This window comes from Galendromus occidentalis, unplaced genomic scaffold (assembly GCF_000255335.2).
Source record: "Galendromus occidentalis unplaced genomic scaffold, Mocc_1.1 scf7180000077427, whole genome shotgun sequence".
Taxonomy (NCBI): Eukaryota; Metazoa; Arthropoda; class Arachnida; order Mesostigmata; family Phytoseiidae; genus Galendromus; species Galendromus occidentalis.
In genome coordinates, this window is record NW_003805415.1 from 264,576 (window position 1) to 280,359 (window position 15,784).

Sequence of the window (15,784 nt, forward strand, 5' to 3'; positions counted from 1 at the left end):
GGGGATCGCCGCGAGAATCGGCGATCCTTTGGAGCTGCTTCTCTTTTTCAGAGAATTATCGTAAAGTCTCTGGAATTTCCCGACGCTCCGTCGAAACTGATCAGCGGTCGCTGTGCGTATCTAAATAGATGTATCGTTTCCGTGAAAAAGTAACGTGGAATGCCTAGATTCATCATGGACGAATGTGCAGTTGCTAATGTCGCCGGCATTGAGCTTGTCACCGCTATCTCTGTCCGTCGGGTCGATTCCTGTTCCGACGTGTTGTATTTAATTTTCTTCGGAGGCTCCAGGTATCGGCTACAGCCAAAGGCAGCCTCCTGACAACCTACAGCTGCTGAATGTATAATTGCATCTTCAAGCTGTTGGATCTGTTCTAATTGTAGCCGCCGGCACGGGCCGAAAGGGTGATCTCAGACGACCAGAATTTGTGACATTAGGGCTTGCGGAGCAGATCGAAACGAGCATACGGATCTTCGACATTGACTACGCGAAGAATGATTGAGCTTGTTGTTCCGATCCGAGAGAATCTGTTCCGGATCCTTCTCAACACACTGTTTTTGCCTTGCATTCAATTCCGGTATCGGTACCGTTTCCCTGTTCCTGATTCGATCAAAACAAAAACTCGTTGCCGAAGATTTCGAGGGGCAGGTAACATGGAAATTAGAAGGGAACGAGAACGGTAATTCCGAATACGATTGGGATGAACTTTCAAATTTTTTTTGTGCCGGTGCCGAGCGACATCCAATCCCGGGCCCGAGCTCCGGCTTGGTGAATGCTCCGTGGCGCTGCAGATATTTTCTCTGTTGCTATTGATGCTATCCCGTTCCGGAAGCAGGTTCTTCGGGGACTGGGTTCGAACCCTTGCGTTCGTTGATCCGAAACCAAATCCTCGTCGAGGAACTCTTTCTTAATACTCGAGACCCGCGCCGCGTCAACGGTGTCTACCTGCTGAGGATGGGATGGCACAGGAAATCGGCGGTCGCGACATCGACGGTCGGAGCCACGGTTCTGGGACGCGTTCGTCTTGACGCGCGGGAAGAGCCCTCCGAGGACGCTCGGCGGCATTGAAAAAGTTTCTGTTCTCGTTCAAAGTTCAGCAGAGTCTGGATCCCCGTCGGGGCAGCGTAGCTGAGATCGAGGAGTTTATTCATAGTAGCCGGCGAGGAACGGCTGCAATTAATCGATCGAATGATGGAGTTCATTCGGGAGTCAATTCCAGAAAAAATGTATCTGAGAATCAGTCCGGTATCGAGCTTCGACGCCTCGTGATTCTCTTTACCTCCGCTGGCGTCTGTTAGCTCAAGAGCGTCTCAATGGCCAAGAGCAGTGATATTTTGAAATCGATCCATCGGCGACTGATATCCACAAATCTGCCAATTCAGAAGCATGTTTTTTTTCGGTGTTACGTAACACATGCGGCTCGTTTCGCGATGGTTCTCCAGGAATGTAACACGGAGCTTCTCGCCATGTAGATTGGCCAATAGACTTTCCAATTTCTGACATTGAGGTTACATTAGATGCTTCTTCTGCTCTATGAAGCCTGTCGAAACGCGTGAGTGTCGAGTGATTCGTCTTCCCTGTTCGATATGCTCACTCCGGTACTCCGGAAAACCTGGAATCGTCTGGCCAGAAACATTCACGCGGTATTTTTCCCCGGTTGCTCCAAGCTTCATTCGCGATGGTAAACAAAAACAGCTCGCCAATGTGCTCGAACGCGAGTGCTCATCGGCAGAAGAAAGGAGATGAAAGCTCACCGTATGCACTCAGGAATCCCGCATCATGTGCAGCCTATGGACCTTTCTATGAAAGCCGGAAAAAATCCAATGAGCGATGCATATGTATATCGGAACCTTATCAAACTCAAACAACACATCTTCTCCATGAAGCCGTCTACCTTCAGACGACTCGATAGGGTCCAATAGCTATGATACACGCAGTCCGCAGAATTAGGAATCGAAACTCCAAAGGTTCCTTCCGTAATTCTCAACGATAATCTATTTCATTTGTCCCCCTGGTCAAACTGTCGTTCGACGAAATCGCCTATCAATATCGGTTATCGTTGGAAAGTAACTGTGGAAAGAAGAGGAAACGCTCGCGGTCCGCAGCCCTTCGGAATTCACGGAACCGCCAACGAAACTATCCATCTGTGACGAGCGAACTTCGACAGTCTGTCACCCACAGGGATTCATTCGGTTTTTGCATAGAACCCCACAGTCCCCAGCTACGTGATCTGAGAGCTGGCTATCAGGGGCAGTTTTCAAGTATTCGTTCGCTTTCCCAGTCTCACACTTAAGATGTTCGGGCGAGAGCCGCTCCAGCTGAAGGCCGCAACTTGCATTGCCAACAGCTCCTCCTGGAAGCTCTTGTTCAGTAGCTTATCGCGCAGTTAATGAACGATGCTGTGCTTCAAATTGGATTTATGGACAAAGTTCGCGTTTTTTGTGATATTTTTGATTGTGACGCCGGAATGTGGTCAGTGCAGTTTACAAGAGGGCCGTGATTTAATAGGTGAAATCACGACTTTTTTCACTCGGAAATTCCTTCCGATCGCTCAGGATGTGTTTTTCGAAGTGGATGTTTCTTCGGAGTGTAGTGGATCCCTTCTCAAGATGGTTTCGGCGATGCGCCGGAGGGAGCCATGGGCTCTCAAGAGTAAGTGCCGACGGGAGAAAAATTTTGCAAGATTTCGTGGTTCATTTGACTCCGGTTTTCATCTAGGGCATGAATCGCGCCGCTATCGAACGCTATAATTTATTTATCCATTTCACTGTTCTTGTAGTGCTGACAGCGGGTGGATACGTCCCGAGCGGCGTTTTTTTCATGACGTTGACTTCACTCGGAAGTTACAGTCAGTGTCTTTCGACGACCGTCCAGGAAGAAAATGTTACGCTCTTCACCGGACAGTACTGTGGACTTCACGTGCTTCCCAACCAAGAAGTGTACGATGGGCTCCTAGACATCATGGAGCAGCTCGGTGACGTGAAAGTTAGTCGTGAAGCCGAAGCTAAAAACTACGAATCTAGCTGTTGAGCATTGTCCATTCGTAAATTCGGCTTTCGCCCGGAGACTGGATTGTCATGATTCGTTTCTCTTTTCATTAGAGGTCAGCGGCACCGCCATTGAGATATCAGAAGGACAGTTTTTATCGGCCAGGACTTCGCTTGGGTCTCTGTGTGCCGTCGGCATGCACGGCCGAAGAATTAGGCGCAATAGTCAGCAAAGGTAATTTTCTCAAGGCCTCACAACCGATGTAATTTCCGACCTCCCCGAAAGTTTCGGAGCCTTCATCGTCTTGTTTCCGCAGTTGCCGGACGGTATGAGCAATTCGCTGAGATATCTTCATGCCATACTCAGACCCAGGATGACGTCAGAGATCCTATATATTACTTCGCCATGTAAGTTCAGTTTTTCATGGACACCATTGCCTTTTCGGCGGCAGACAAACCGCCAATCGCCCCAATCACCCGCACGGTTCCGATGGCTCCGATTCTCGTCAATTTCGTGAGACCGGTAATCAGAAGTGTTATTGATTTTACGACAACTCCGCGGTATTTGGGATGAGATAAATAGACGAAATCAGAAATCCGGCGATTTTTTCGCCCCTCTGTCATCGGTATCCAATCCCGAACACTTCCGAAGTTCGTCGGCCAGTGAATCAGAGCTGTGTTTCGAGGGGTCAGACGAGAATCTGAGAGCGTTCCATTCCATCCCTCAGACTTCTGCCGTGCTTCCTCGTTTTCGTCACCGTTGCGGCGACCATGCTTGATCAGTACAAAATCAACGGTGAGTCATCTGTCCGGACAAAGTAGACCAAATGCTGTTGCGGCGGCCGTGGATGAAAAGTTGAGCTGCGAAAAAAGAAAACTTGTCATGACCTGCTTTCAGGGAACCCCATCGTAAAAGCGTTCAGTGCATCCCGCAATAACGCGCAACTACTCAGCAAACACCGGAGTGAACTCACATTTTTACATGGACTTAAAGCGCTCCTCGCATACTGGATTGTGATCGGACATTGCTACTTGCTCATCGATCCGTATTCGATATGTGAGTTGCTTGCTCTATCACAGTGCCCGAGAGCTCCGGACGGAGACGAGACTCCAGAATCCGACATCGATCGTATAAGGAGATACTTCTGACGATCGGAACGGAGCGCCGATCTCACTCACTATTGATCGGCAAAGCATTTCTGGCGACATCGCGCCAGACCTGGAGACGAATGGTCGACCGTACACAATCGGGACGGTTGCAAAATACGGCGCGCGTTTCTGTGAGGGCATGCTATCATACAATACTCTTGATGTGTGTCAACAAGAATATTTCGGCCTTCCAGTTACAATCAAAGAAGCCCTCGATATCCCAAAAACTATATTCTTCCAAATCGCCGCTACCGGAGCTTTCACCGGCGTGACTGTCTTCTTCGTGTCGAGGTGAGAAGTATTCCTCGGTTATTCTCGATGCTTCGACATCACCCGCACTAATTTCAAAGTCCCATCGATTGGGGGAAACGTATGCAAAATCGAGTTCTGGACGCCGCTGATCCACCGCCGTTTTCAGCGGTTTCGTTATGAGTTACTCGTCATTGGCCAAGAAGGATTCCACGCCTGGGCTGCAGTTGTATTTCGCTTCAATCGTGAGAAGGTATCGCCTTTGTTTTTTTTCGGTTCTGCCTTTCGTTCGTTAGGCAAGGAGAGTACAACCGTCCGCAAAACTAAATCTCGTCCTGGAATCCCGCCCTGACAGATATTACCGTCTCATGATTCCCGCGCTTGTCGTCCTGGCTGCGGCTTTGTCGCTCCCCTACATCGCGCATGGACCATTGACGGACGCCTACTTCAAAATGTTCACCGACTGCAAGACGAGTTGGTTGAAAATTCCGCTCGAGATCGTCAATACGGACTCGTTCCATCAGATGGTGAATATTCTCGATGAGGGAAAATAATTCCATCGATCTCTCTGCTGGAATATGATGCATGAGATCTCCTTGTTTCGCCTCCGCAGTGTCTCTCTCATTACTGGTACCTGTCAGTGGATTATCAGATCATGGTTCTGATCTTCCCCATCGTGATCGCCTACCGACGGTAAGCAGGATGTGCTTCCCTTGAACAAACGTGAATTATGGCTCCCCTTATCAAGCTTCGCAATCTCGGAATCATGTATCGAGTCTAATCGCTCGAGATGATTTCCAGCCATCCGAGGATGATGACCGTGTGCGTTCTACTGTTGTTCTTCCTGAGCGGAGTGGGCATTGCGGCGACGACGTACTTCATGAGGCTGCTTCCTTTCATGGGATTTAATTCCGATCAATCGTAAGATCTAAGATGTCTGTGGAGATTAAGATGCCCACGACTGGAGGTTGGGAGGTTGGAGCGGAACGGGACGGAAGGATATAACGTGACTCTGCTCGATCTGCTTCCAGGAAAATTGTTCTACTCCTGGACTACGTCTATTTCCTTCCCACGACTCACATAGGGACCGTTGCTGTGGGTCTTCTGACAGGTTGTCTCTCGTTCAAGTACAAGGACATCCGAATTCCATCGGTGAGCGGGACATCGAGAACATGGTTCTCGATTTTATATGAGTTTGGATTCATGATGTCTTCCCTCCGGGGGGCTTGTGTCTCTCAATAGTTGCGGAATGGGCACTGCCTCTGAGTGAGGAGTCTCATTGATTCGCTCTCGTTCCGAAGGCCTAATCGATCATTTTTGTTTCAGCACATTCGTACCCTGATCTGGTTGTTCACATCCACAATTGCTATTGTGGTCAATGTGGTTCCAGTGCTCTGGTATCATGACTTGAATATCCCTCCGTGGGCAGATGCTATGTACGCTGGCATTCATCGCCATCTGAACGCCCTGTGTGCAGCCTGGTTGCTTTTCGCCTGCAGTACGAGGAATGGGAGTAAGCAATATCCGCGAGGCTTCTCCGATCCCTGATTTGAATCGACAGGATTCCTAACCCTCAATCCAGCTCAGTACATCATCTCTTCGGACAGTAAAAGTATTTTTCTCATTTGCCAGAGACCCTCACGAAATTCCTATCGTGCTCGCCCCTCGTGTTCCTCGGAAAGTTGTCGTTCGGTATCTATCTGGTCCATTATCCGATTCTGATCTACTTCCTGGGAATCAACGGAACTCAACAACAGATGCTCCACTCGAGAATGGTTAGAATGTTTTTCAGTCGGGCGCCATCCGTATCCGGCCCTCTTTATTCTTCGTCGAGCGGACTACGAAGAGGAATATCCCCCCAATTCTAGGTTCGAGACTCCGTCGGGGTGTATTTCATCAGTGTAGGAGTGGCCTATGTGCTCCATTTATGCATAGAAGGGCCTGTCATCGCGGGAGACTCACTTTTCTTCAAGAAACGCCGACCGAGCGAGTCGTCTGACTTGCCGTCTTCTAAGCAAGCCAAATTGAAGGACGATATCATCTCCGAAGAGCTGAAAGCTGTGGTTTTGAGCTCGGCCGCTCAAATCAAATCTATATATAAGTTTTAGGACAGATCCTTGGAGAAGCTAGCTGGTAATTTATAAAGGTGTCAAAGTGTTCCCTCCTCGAACATTTGGGTCGACAAGGCAACAGCTGATAAAACCGTTGAAACGAGTCAGCGTTTCAAGTGATAAAAGGAAAAGATTCACGATAACGCAAGCGAATCAGAAATCTTCGGAAGCACTCGTTCTGATCTAACCTGCTTTGGAGCATTCAGTAGAGTTCTCGAGACCCGTTGTGTACATACACTGAGAAGCGAACTTAGGTATCTCAGTCAGAATCGAAAACTCTAAAAATTCGTATAATCGGGAAAGAGGCTCCGGCTACAAAAAGCTTAATTGGCATCAGGAACGGAAAAATTGAGATCACCAGATTCTTCAGTCAAAGCTAACACCACAAATGAGCTTTTCCCGATCGTTCGAGATGAACGATCCGTACCTCCGCCTGCGTCCAATTCTTCTTCCAGAAGATCCATATCTCGAGCTGAAGAGGCGTTGAAGAATCTTCGCGGCTCTTCTCGCGCAAACTAATGGACGAAATATGAATAAAGGCATGAATGAACCCAATCATGGAGAGAGCTTGTGTCTTATCCTTCGGTGTCTGTGTACTCGACGGACCGCGAGATCGAGAGCGAGCCATGTGTCTGCCGAGGAAGGAGCCGTGGGGCTGAGACATGGTCCGTAGAGCAAGAACATTATGCGTTTCCCCTCTGATTTCATCAGCATCATAAAGCTTAAGGGCGAACGGTGTATCTGCCCTGAGGAGAATTTCTCTTGATTATCTCCGCCTTCTGGGTGGAAATTGCTTATATCGAGATGGCTCCAGACGTCCACTCCGCTAGGGAGAGCTGAGCTCACACTTCACCTATTCTGAACTTCCTCTCCGACGCTCAATGCTCCGGCGTAGAGCGGGATCCGAGCTGTGGTACGAGATTGCCAGAGCGCATTTGGTACCTAGAAAGGGAGGACTTCCACACGGATTATGCGAGCGGGCCTCTCCTCCGGCGAGTCCCGGAATTGAGGGTCTCATTGGGATACGCACTCCATACTATGCAGAACGATCTCATTACAACGAACCTCGCGGGGCCGGTAAAATCTGTCCGTCGTCGCGAAAGTTCGCGATGATGTATGCTTCCCAACATTATCTCTATGACGAGCCAACGAACGGTCGAGGGAAAAGTGTTCGTCGCACTGAAAATTCGCTGCGACGCTTGCCGAACTCTATTCATATACAGTGGGCCACCGAATCTAGAGTGGGGGAGAGCGAGTGGATCGAGAGTTCTCCGATATCTCGCTGGTGAACGAATATGCTGACCGATCTCCATTCAGGCTCGAAGCATACTCAATGGATCAGGGGCGTCTGTTGGAACAAGGAAACGAGAAATCAGGCGGAGTGAATCGATCCACCAGCTAGAGTTAGATCGTTCTAGAGGGCGAGCTCCGTAGTTCCGTCTCCGGGTCATTCTTCCGTGTCATTGTCAGCATTCTCGCTATGCCCGCCCACACGTTGAAGTTCGCTCATCTCGCTAGGAAGAGGACATTTGGAAGCACGAGAAAGGTAAGCTCTCCGCACGGCCTAATACATCAGCTGGCGCGAGGGCAGGCATGCGCCGCATGAGATCCGTTCCTCGCGGGCCTTCACCAAGGACGCGTCTGATCCCATGAATACCAGGACATTCTGGTAAACTCGGCCTGGTTTTGGTAAACCTGCACCTAATCCTGCAGGAATCTGGCCGCATCACGTCATGCGATGTCCGGGATCCGCTCAAGACTCGTTTGGCACTTCTTCGCGCTGGTGTCCTCGAAGCCCGGCGTCGACGGGCATACGTATCTCCGAGCTCCCGGGGAAGCCCCACATTGATGCCGCCCGCAGGGGTCGCCGCAAGTCCTCGAAGTAATTTGAACACCAGGCTGGATTCTCGAGGACGAGAGGTAGGGCAACGGTCGATTCTAGTTTGATTGACCATCCATTCCAGTTCGAGTTCCTTTGTCAGGACATTTCCTGGAGTCGTTTCGCCCTCGTATGGCCACGGCTCGAGATTGGCGAGGAACGTCCGCATCCAAGCTTTCGGTATGATTTCTCTCGAGCTGTAGAGCTCCCGGAATTCCAAAAGCTTCCGGGTGTAGCAGAATCGATCTCTTTCGTCACGGACTCGTCTGTGTCAAACACATGGGTATCACGTACTTCGAATTATACTATCTGCCCTGCGCTATCATTGTGTGATGATTCGAAGACACACCTCGAGACTGGGCGCTTCACGGAACTTTTCCGAAGCGATCGGAAGTCAGGAATTTCCTCCAATCGCCCCTAAGAGTACCGAGTTCAGATACGGAGGTCGGAAAGAGCTTTATACTGGAAGATATTTCCAGCATGAATCTTCGCAAATGAGAACTCTGTTCGGTGCGAACTTCTAGCGGACATCCAATGCGCGACTCGTGCCTCGGTCCCATGCATTTTGAATCGGAATCCCCGTGGAGTGACAAGGGGGCCATATCCGAGCGTATGGCTCTGACTTCGACGAGTTCTTGTTCGGGGTGCGGAAACGGAGGTTTCGAGAAAGTTCCCCCCGGTCGGGAGGCTTCCCCATGATCAGCCATTATATCCTGATTGTGGTCATATTATAATTCGTTGCCGCTACGTTCCAAGTGTCCTCAGTCATGTCCATTGGAGGTTCCACGGATGGAGACAGCGAATTGCTCCTTGCCTCTGAAATTCTCCGCGGATATATTGGTCCGCCCGAATTCTAATTTCCGATGACGCCTCTCCTTCGACAGCGAGACCGATCTAGCGACAGACAGGCTTCTTCTCAGGGAATGCCGCGAGCGACGAGGACTTCAGCGCACGATGACAGCGTCTTACGAAATCTTGAGTCACTACAGTAAAGCCCAGAAAAATCGTCTCCCGGTAGCACACGGTTATCAACGGCGAAATGACGAGTTCTACAGCATCGAGACCTTCGGAGGTCCTCCGTCTAGTTCGGGATTTCTGATCCTCACGTAGCGAAGTTCATTCTTCACGATAGGTGTCGTCTACGGATTTACTTGCAGTTTACGCATCTGCTTCCCAGAGTACCTTATCACCTGTCCGAGGAACGATTCGCGCTTGATCACCGGATCATCCCCTCTCAGAACATCAGGATTCGGATTTCCCGCGACGCTTGAATGTCGGTTTGCTCTGAAACTGGGCACTGCCATGCGAAATTCGAAAGTCTCCTGGGAGATACCGGTGTACGTCAACAGTTGCTCTCTTGATAGTCAAGCCGCAACGGTCGTGATCGAAGATCCCGCGGCTCTCTTCCACGAACAAGGGCGCTGACGTCCAAATCGTTGAGGCGGGTCGACTTCACTATCGAAAAGCATGGGTCCTTCGCTCCAATTTCTAACTCGATTGCAATCCACAATGCCAAATCATATATAAAGCCTCTCGGTCTCATGGAGCAGCACCACTCGACGGAAGCATCATGAACCTGCCTCTGATCATCGTCCTGTTGTCGCTTTTGGCTTTAGCTAAAAGCAACCCCTTCTTCATCGCTGCCGCAGCGACACAAGTCGTCGCGGCTATCGTCAAAATCGTCGACAGGACAGAACAGCGATCGGTCATCGTAGAGAACCACGGTCGTCACCACGCGCATCTTTGGTGTGAATCTAGGGACGACAAGTGAGTTGCGTAAAAAGTCACATATGTGTTTCGTGAAACCACTTGGTGTTTCGCGCCCTCATGGATGGCCCCTCCGATCGAAAAGCGAGCTCGAACCCGAAAGAACGTGACTCCGATTAAACGAATTACGCATGGGTGTTCCGAAGAACTCCACGGTCCATGAGTTTACCTCACGAGGCCCGATCGCAATGCAGTTCCAGAGCGAGGGATTGCCAGGCAGACGGCCGACGGAAATATTTTGGCGAGCTCGAATGCTTCAAAAAAGATTTTACTCCACAAGATTCCCTCTGGGCATAGGAGAAACCTTTCTTCGGAGGGTTTTCACCGTAGCTAGTTTGAAACATTCTAAGTCGAACCTCTATCAAACAGAATTGGCGGCAGCGACGGTGTTTGGATCGCACCAGGGAAGTCGCTGGGATGGGCCTTCGGGAAGGGATCGAAGACGCAATTCTGGTGCAACATGGATTGGTGGGGTCAGCGCGTCGGCTGGGACGCTTACGTCCACAACTGGAAGGATGCCCCAAAGATCACCAAATGGCACATCCGTGACGACGGCGTCTACGACGAGTGGCGCGGTCGCAAATGGCGGAATCTGAAGTCTGAGTGAAATTCTCCATCGTCTAGCTCATCTTTCCAACGCATCCAACATCGCTCAAATAAAAAGAAATATCGACGAGAATTTCGAGAAGACGCCGATCTCATCTCTTGGAGGCTAATTCCGGGATGCTCTTCTCCTCGCGTCCGGACCTTTGTCAAAGGGGAATAATTTTCAGCAGAACTTCTCAGGGAGACAACAGGGAGCAACGGATTGAATCTTCGAGTGGTGCTTTCCAGAGAGATAACTTCCACTATCGAGAAGTGCCTCGCAATTGGCTAAAACGACACCATGGTGCCCCCATACCTCGCTCCCGGTGCCGGCCCGAACCATCTCGCGGCCGAATCCGTTCGAGACCGGGGGCCGGTATTCTAGCCCGACCTCGACTTCGACCGGCATCACGAAATCGAGACGATATAAAGTCGTAAACTGCTTCTTTCACTGCTACATCACCAGGAACTTGGCACTCTACCTCCGACTTCACGACTCATTCGTGATTTTCCGTCTCTTGTGCTGCTGATTGGTGTGGATGCCCCACCGGACAAGACATACCCGCATGATTCGAACTGTCCAGTCATATTTCTTAGAGCGGCTCCATCTTCCTCGTGCGTTATTTGATAGAAGTCTCAGGATACGTCCAGTGGAGAAGACCCTTGAATGTTCAAGAGTCTCATCGCCAGCGGACAAAGCGAGCTCTCGTTTGGTACCCGGAACAGCTGCCAGAGAAGCCAATGGGTAGTCCCCCAAAAGCTCGCGTTAACACCCTTCGTGGATATGTTCTCATGGAGACTCTGCACGAGAGTCTCGCGACCCTTTCATCAAGATTTTTTACCATTACTGTGCTTTCAACGTCGGAAACTGAATCCCACGCCTCCCCCTCCCCCTTACAAAGTGAAAACATCATTGGAACACTGAGATTGATCGACATTCAGGCCTCGATGCTCGTTCTGATCGCTTAAAGATTACAGATATTCCTAGTTCACGAAATAGTCTGATGTTATTCCTTCCAACCATCCATAAGGAGACTGCATGTGCCTCCCCGGCACCTCTAAGAAGGTCAATCGACCCGAATCGTAGAGTTCCTTGAGTCCTATGAGATCTTCCTTGAACACGCGAGTTGAAGTGAAGTTCACAATCTCACGACCTTGTCCCTCGCGGTAGTATGCGAAATGTGAACTTTCGCGCGGAACGATTACCTCGTCCTCTGTGTTCCGCGCTAGGACGAAGTTCTTCACTGTAGCGGAAGAGGACGAATAATGAGTGTTCTCGCTCACAGAGATGCGCTCATAAAACTCGGTGAATGGATCTTCGAATAGGCATCGATCTCACGGCATCCTCGGGTATCGCCTTACCTTTGAGCAAGTTTTGCTTGAAGGTTGCGTTGAAGTTTCTCTCGTTGTTATAGATTGCGGCGAACTGAGATTTCTGGCGATACGCTTCTTCCCGAAGGGGATCGTGCCAGTATTGGATGGGAGTGAATAGTTTCTGAACTTGCGGCGTGTAAGCCGCGTGAGTCAGCGACTTGCTTATGAAACGGCAAAGGAAAGCGGGCACCGACTTGAAGCAATTCGGAATCCCTATGCGGAAGGTCTCGGGTTAGATGAGTCGCCAGACTCGAAGCTAGAAGAATGATTCACCAGAGGAATGGAGCAGCGTTTCAATCCTGCACTATTCTCAGACGAATACTCACCGAAAATGCCCTGATGTGGAGCCGAGAATGTGACGAAGTTGTGGACTTCAGACGGAGGACATGTTTGTATTAGAGCCCGCAAGAACAAGCCGCCCTGAGATATTCCGAATGCATTGAAACCGTTTTTCAAATTCTCATCTGCATTCACTCTGGCACAAGCTATCTCCAGCTGTTTCTGGCCAAGCATGAAAAGACTATTGCGATAGTCGATCTTCGGTGTATCACCAATCTGAATGCAGTGTACGTACAGGTCCGGTGCTCTCGTTTCTGTTGGAATGTGGAGGATGGAAGAGGTCAAAATCACCATCATTTCTTGCACTAGGAAATCAGCGAGAGGGAATTCGACCAGACCCCATGCTCGGGATCCGAGTCAATGTCGCTCTCGCATATGTAGAAGCGGAACTTGCCCGTCCCAAATCGTTCTTTCCGATGCGGAACATGTCGTACAGGACGCAAATACATGAAGCTCAACATAGGTAGCACGACCTCTCAACAGTCCGATTTATCTCGCGTGCATTGATTCGCTAGCGAGGATATCAAGGTCAGACCTCGAGTCCGCGAGCCGAAAGTGCGGGGAACGCGACCTGCATCTCACATGGCGCCGGGACCCTTTTCTGGTTCAGATTGTCCGGAGCATATCTGTCGCTGAGCGGATGTCTCCCGATTCATTGGAATCAATGGCATTCGTCACGAAAAGCGGCTGTCTAAACCTTGGGAGACTCACTTATTTTCGCGATAAGCGACGAGGTGAAACCTGCACAATCATCATTGATTCCGTGCCACACAACCAGTGGGCGCAGGGCCTCGGATCCGACAAACAAAAGAAAAATTGAATGGATGAACCTCATTTCGAGTTTGTCCGAGCTCACTGTCACAGACCCCTGGCCTTAAATACTGGGGAAGTTTGATGCGGGAGTATACGAGGGATCATCTGGGATGGATTCGTATCGGATACCTTTCACGTCAAGCGTAGCACGAAAATCCCGCTGACTGGTATTCGCAAGGCAAGCGAAGGTCAATGACTCTTGCTTTTTCTCGCTTCTCCGCTGTCCCGACGGTACAAAGTTCAAACGATTCGGCGTATTCCTCCCCGAGAGATCGACCGCGTGAGGACAGATTCCCCGTCGTGATTCGGGGCAGATAACGAATGTCGTCTCTGTCTAATTTTTTAGCCCCTCGCTCCTTGATTGCCCCCTGTCCACCTAGACAGTCTGTGTAGAGCTCCCTCGGGAGTTTTAAGGAGTTTTCCTGAGAGAGGCAAAAATACTACCGTGTGGAGATGCCTATATATGATCTCATCTAGTGTGCCTTGGGATGAGATTCCGCTCTTCGATGATTCCGACTTGCTGTACAGAATTTATCCACACAGCATACTCCGCAATCTATAGCCTCGTGAGCAAATGCACCATCGCTCAAGGGAAATCATCAAAATACTCCGACTGTTTCGTGCGTCGCGTCGGCGCAGATGGCATGCAGTGTGAATGTCCGAAACGTCTGTCAGTCCAAACGAGTCGTCGGCTAAAACCCGTTCAAGGTAAGGCAGATTCCCTCAGGCGGAGTGACGGGGAGAGCGTCTCCAGAGAGGACAATCTTCCGGTTTTCCCCCGAGAAGCCAGGGTGACTGTTCACGTCCGTAAATCTGCGATCGTATGGTGATACGAGCCGTCGCCAAGCGTCGGAAGAGCTGCTTCCCCAGCCTACAGAGATTTGCATTGATCCTTGCAGAGATTAATCTCAATATAAGTCTAGTAAGATCCATGCCCTGATTGAGTCATTTCGTGGATCTATCCGGATTCTCGAGCCGCCTCGTTCCTGATATCGATATATTCCCTTCAGTACCTTTCTCTACATTTTCTGAGCACATCTATATGATCCAGACTACGAGCTCATTTGCTTGCCAGATCAGCTCAAATTGAGACTTTGAGTATATAACCACCGGATACGAGATAGTTTTTAACGTGCGATATGAGGGCATCCCTTGCTTCTTCCCGGAGGCTTTCCGGAAGTTTCCCGTTTCTTCGAAACAATCATCAGGTGGACGCACCAGATGACTGACGTCGTCCCTCTCGCCGAGATGAAAAAAATCCATTAATCCTGTATATTATCTGTGCAAACTCACCTACTGACGACTCTATTAGGCTCCCCGAGAGGGAGAGAGAGAGCTCATGACGCTACAAGATCATCTTCCCGCAGACATCTTTCTGTAGCCTCATGAGAAGGCCCGAAGAACTCCTTCCACGCATTTGACAGGATAGCTGTGATGGGAATGAGAAGTCCGAAGATGGGAGACCCCACATGGTTGTCGTTCGGCGGTCGTCTCCTCAATGAGAGATGCTCCGTTGACAATTCGGTGACGGGGAGCCTTCTCCGCAACCGAAATGTCATTCGCAGGATGAGCGATGGCGAACCCAGAATGCCTGCCTTCTTCTCTGAGGGAACCGATGAAAGGATACCTTCCGTTCCGGAAACGATCGGAATGTGAAACACGGGTTTCGAACCGGTTCATCGGCTCGCTTCTAAACTGAGATCCCAGCGAGCTATGCTTCAGCCCTAGTCGTAGTGCCAGCTTCCGGGAGCTCGTCCCTCGAGTCCGTCTTCCGAAAAGCTGTATCGTGAAAGAAACCTCCGTAGGTTTCTCGTCTCCTGGCCGCTCAGGTTCAGCGAGTATCGTGCAGCCTTACGCAGAGATGGTTCAGTGGTGGCACTGGGTACTACATGTACATAGGGAGTACCTTCCCGAAGCTCCATGGAGAACTTCCTCGACGCTGAGGCTGGCGCCCAGGTTGATGGAAGCATTGCGGAGCCTTTCAAGGCTGGAATCGCGCGAATCGAGAACCTGACGATCCATACCACAAAATCGAATGTTCATTCCCCCGATTTCATGGCAGTCAGCCTAATGATCGAGCGGCTGTGAGCAGCGCTCAGCAGAACCCGACCGATCCCGGTTTGATTCCAATGCTCTGCGAAGATCCAGACGATCGGGAGTCCGTCGGAAGGAGCCGAAAGAATCTCTCATTTGTATCCCATATTAGATGTTAATATATCCCTCCCTGCTTCATTTGCCATTATAAAATAGAGTCATATCGTGCGCACCGTGGGATAGCTCGTATCTACACGGGAACCCCGTCTTCCTCCATGGATATAAGCTTCCAGTGGGGGACCAAAGACACAGTTTCAGTGCAAAATGGATTGGGGGATACAAGGAGTCTCGCAAAATCCGCTATTTTCCCCAGTGAGCTCCTCCAGAAGATATGTGTAGATGGCGCCCAAACACCAGGATAGAGCGTGTATCTGGAATGTATTCTGTCTACTGTGGGTCTCGCTTGCCCTCACGACGTCCTCCCCTTTTATACTGTT

At 50.2% G+C, this 15,784-nt stretch overlaps 3 protein-coding genes across 3 annotated transcripts; 2 read left to right on the plus strand and 1 right to left on the minus strand.

The window, feature by feature from the left end:
* The first annotated feature begins 2,396 nt into the window (after positions 1 to 2,396).
* LOC100904510 (nose resistant to fluoxetine protein 6) lies at positions 2,397 to 6,493 on the plus strand. The gene is made up of 15 exons (XM_018639226.2): positions 2,397 to 2,652; positions 2,780 to 2,985; positions 3,102 to 3,222; positions 3,305 to 3,395; positions 3,716 to 3,783; positions 3,886 to 4,044; positions 4,331 to 4,427; positions 4,555 to 4,638; positions 4,741 to 4,912; positions 4,999 to 5,078; positions 5,187 to 5,306; positions 5,417 to 5,537; positions 5,712 to 5,898; positions 6,018 to 6,160; positions 6,254 to 6,493. Exons 1-15 carry the CDS (start codon positions 2,397 to 2,399, stop codon positions 6,491 to 6,493), a joined length of 2,145 nt encoding a protein of 714 aa, XP_018494742.2.
* A 3,437-nt stretch (positions 6,494 to 9,930) lies between these two features.
* LOC100898603 (uncharacterized) lies at positions 9,931 to 10,826 on the plus strand. The gene is made up of 2 exons (XM_003742541.2): positions 9,931 to 10,142; positions 10,512 to 10,826. Exons 1-2 carry the CDS (start codon positions 9,946 to 9,948, stop codon positions 10,747 to 10,749), a joined length of 435 nt encoding a protein of 144 aa, XP_003742589.1. The 5' UTR covers positions 9,931 to 9,945; the 3' UTR covers positions 10,750 to 10,826.
* An 818-nt stretch (positions 10,827 to 11,644) lies between these two features.
* Positions 11,645 to 13,302, minus strand: LOC100904657 (palmitoyl-protein thioesterase 1). Its single transcript, XM_018639252.1, has 4 exons — positions 13,152 to 13,302; positions 12,428 to 12,694; positions 12,090 to 12,314; positions 11,645 to 11,971 (listed from the first exon to the last, which is right to left on the minus strand). Exons 1-4 carry the CDS (start codon positions 13,273 to 13,275, stop codon positions 11,712 to 11,714), a joined length of 876 nt encoding a protein of 291 aa, XP_018494768.1. The 5' UTR covers positions 13,276 to 13,302; the 3' UTR covers positions 11,645 to 11,711.
* Positions 13,303 to 15,784: the final 2,482 nt, after the last annotated feature.

Excerpts from the sequence above, each read along its gene's own strand:
- LOC100904657 (XM_018639252.1), bottom strand. The coding sequence starts at position 13,275 with ATGAGGTTCATCCATTCAATTTTTCTTTTGTTTGTCGGATCCGAGGCC. Across the intron at positions 12,695-13,151 it reads GTCGCTTATCGCGAAAATAA|AAACGAGAGCACCGGACCTG; the intron begins GTGAGTCTCCCA and ends ACATTCCAACAG. Across the intron at positions 11,972-12,089 it reads CAAGCAAAACTTGCTCAAAG|TGAAGAACTTCGTCCTAGCG; the intron begins GTAAGGCGATAC and ends CTTCCGCTACAG.
- LOC100904510 (XM_018639226.2), top strand. The coding sequence starts at position 2,397 with ATGCTGTGCTTCAAATTGGATTTATGGACAAAGTTCGCGTTTTTTGTG. Across the intron at positions 2,653-2,779 it reads GGAGCCATGGGCTCTCAAGA|TGCTGACAGCGGGTGGATAC; the intron begins GTAAGTGCCGAC and ends CTGTTCTTGTAG. Across the intron at positions 5,899-6,017 it reads CTGCAGTACGAGGAATGGGA|AGACCCTCACGAAATTCCTA; the intron begins GTAAGCAATATC and ends CTCATTTGCCAG.
- LOC100898603 (XM_003742541.2), top strand. The coding sequence starts at position 9,946 with ATGAACCTGCCTCTGATCATCGTCCTGTTGTCGCTTTTGGCTTTAGCT. Across the intron at positions 10,143-10,511 it reads TGTGAATCTAGGGACGACAA|AATTGGCGGCAGCGACGGTG; the intron begins GTGAGTTGCGTA and ends TCTATCAAACAG.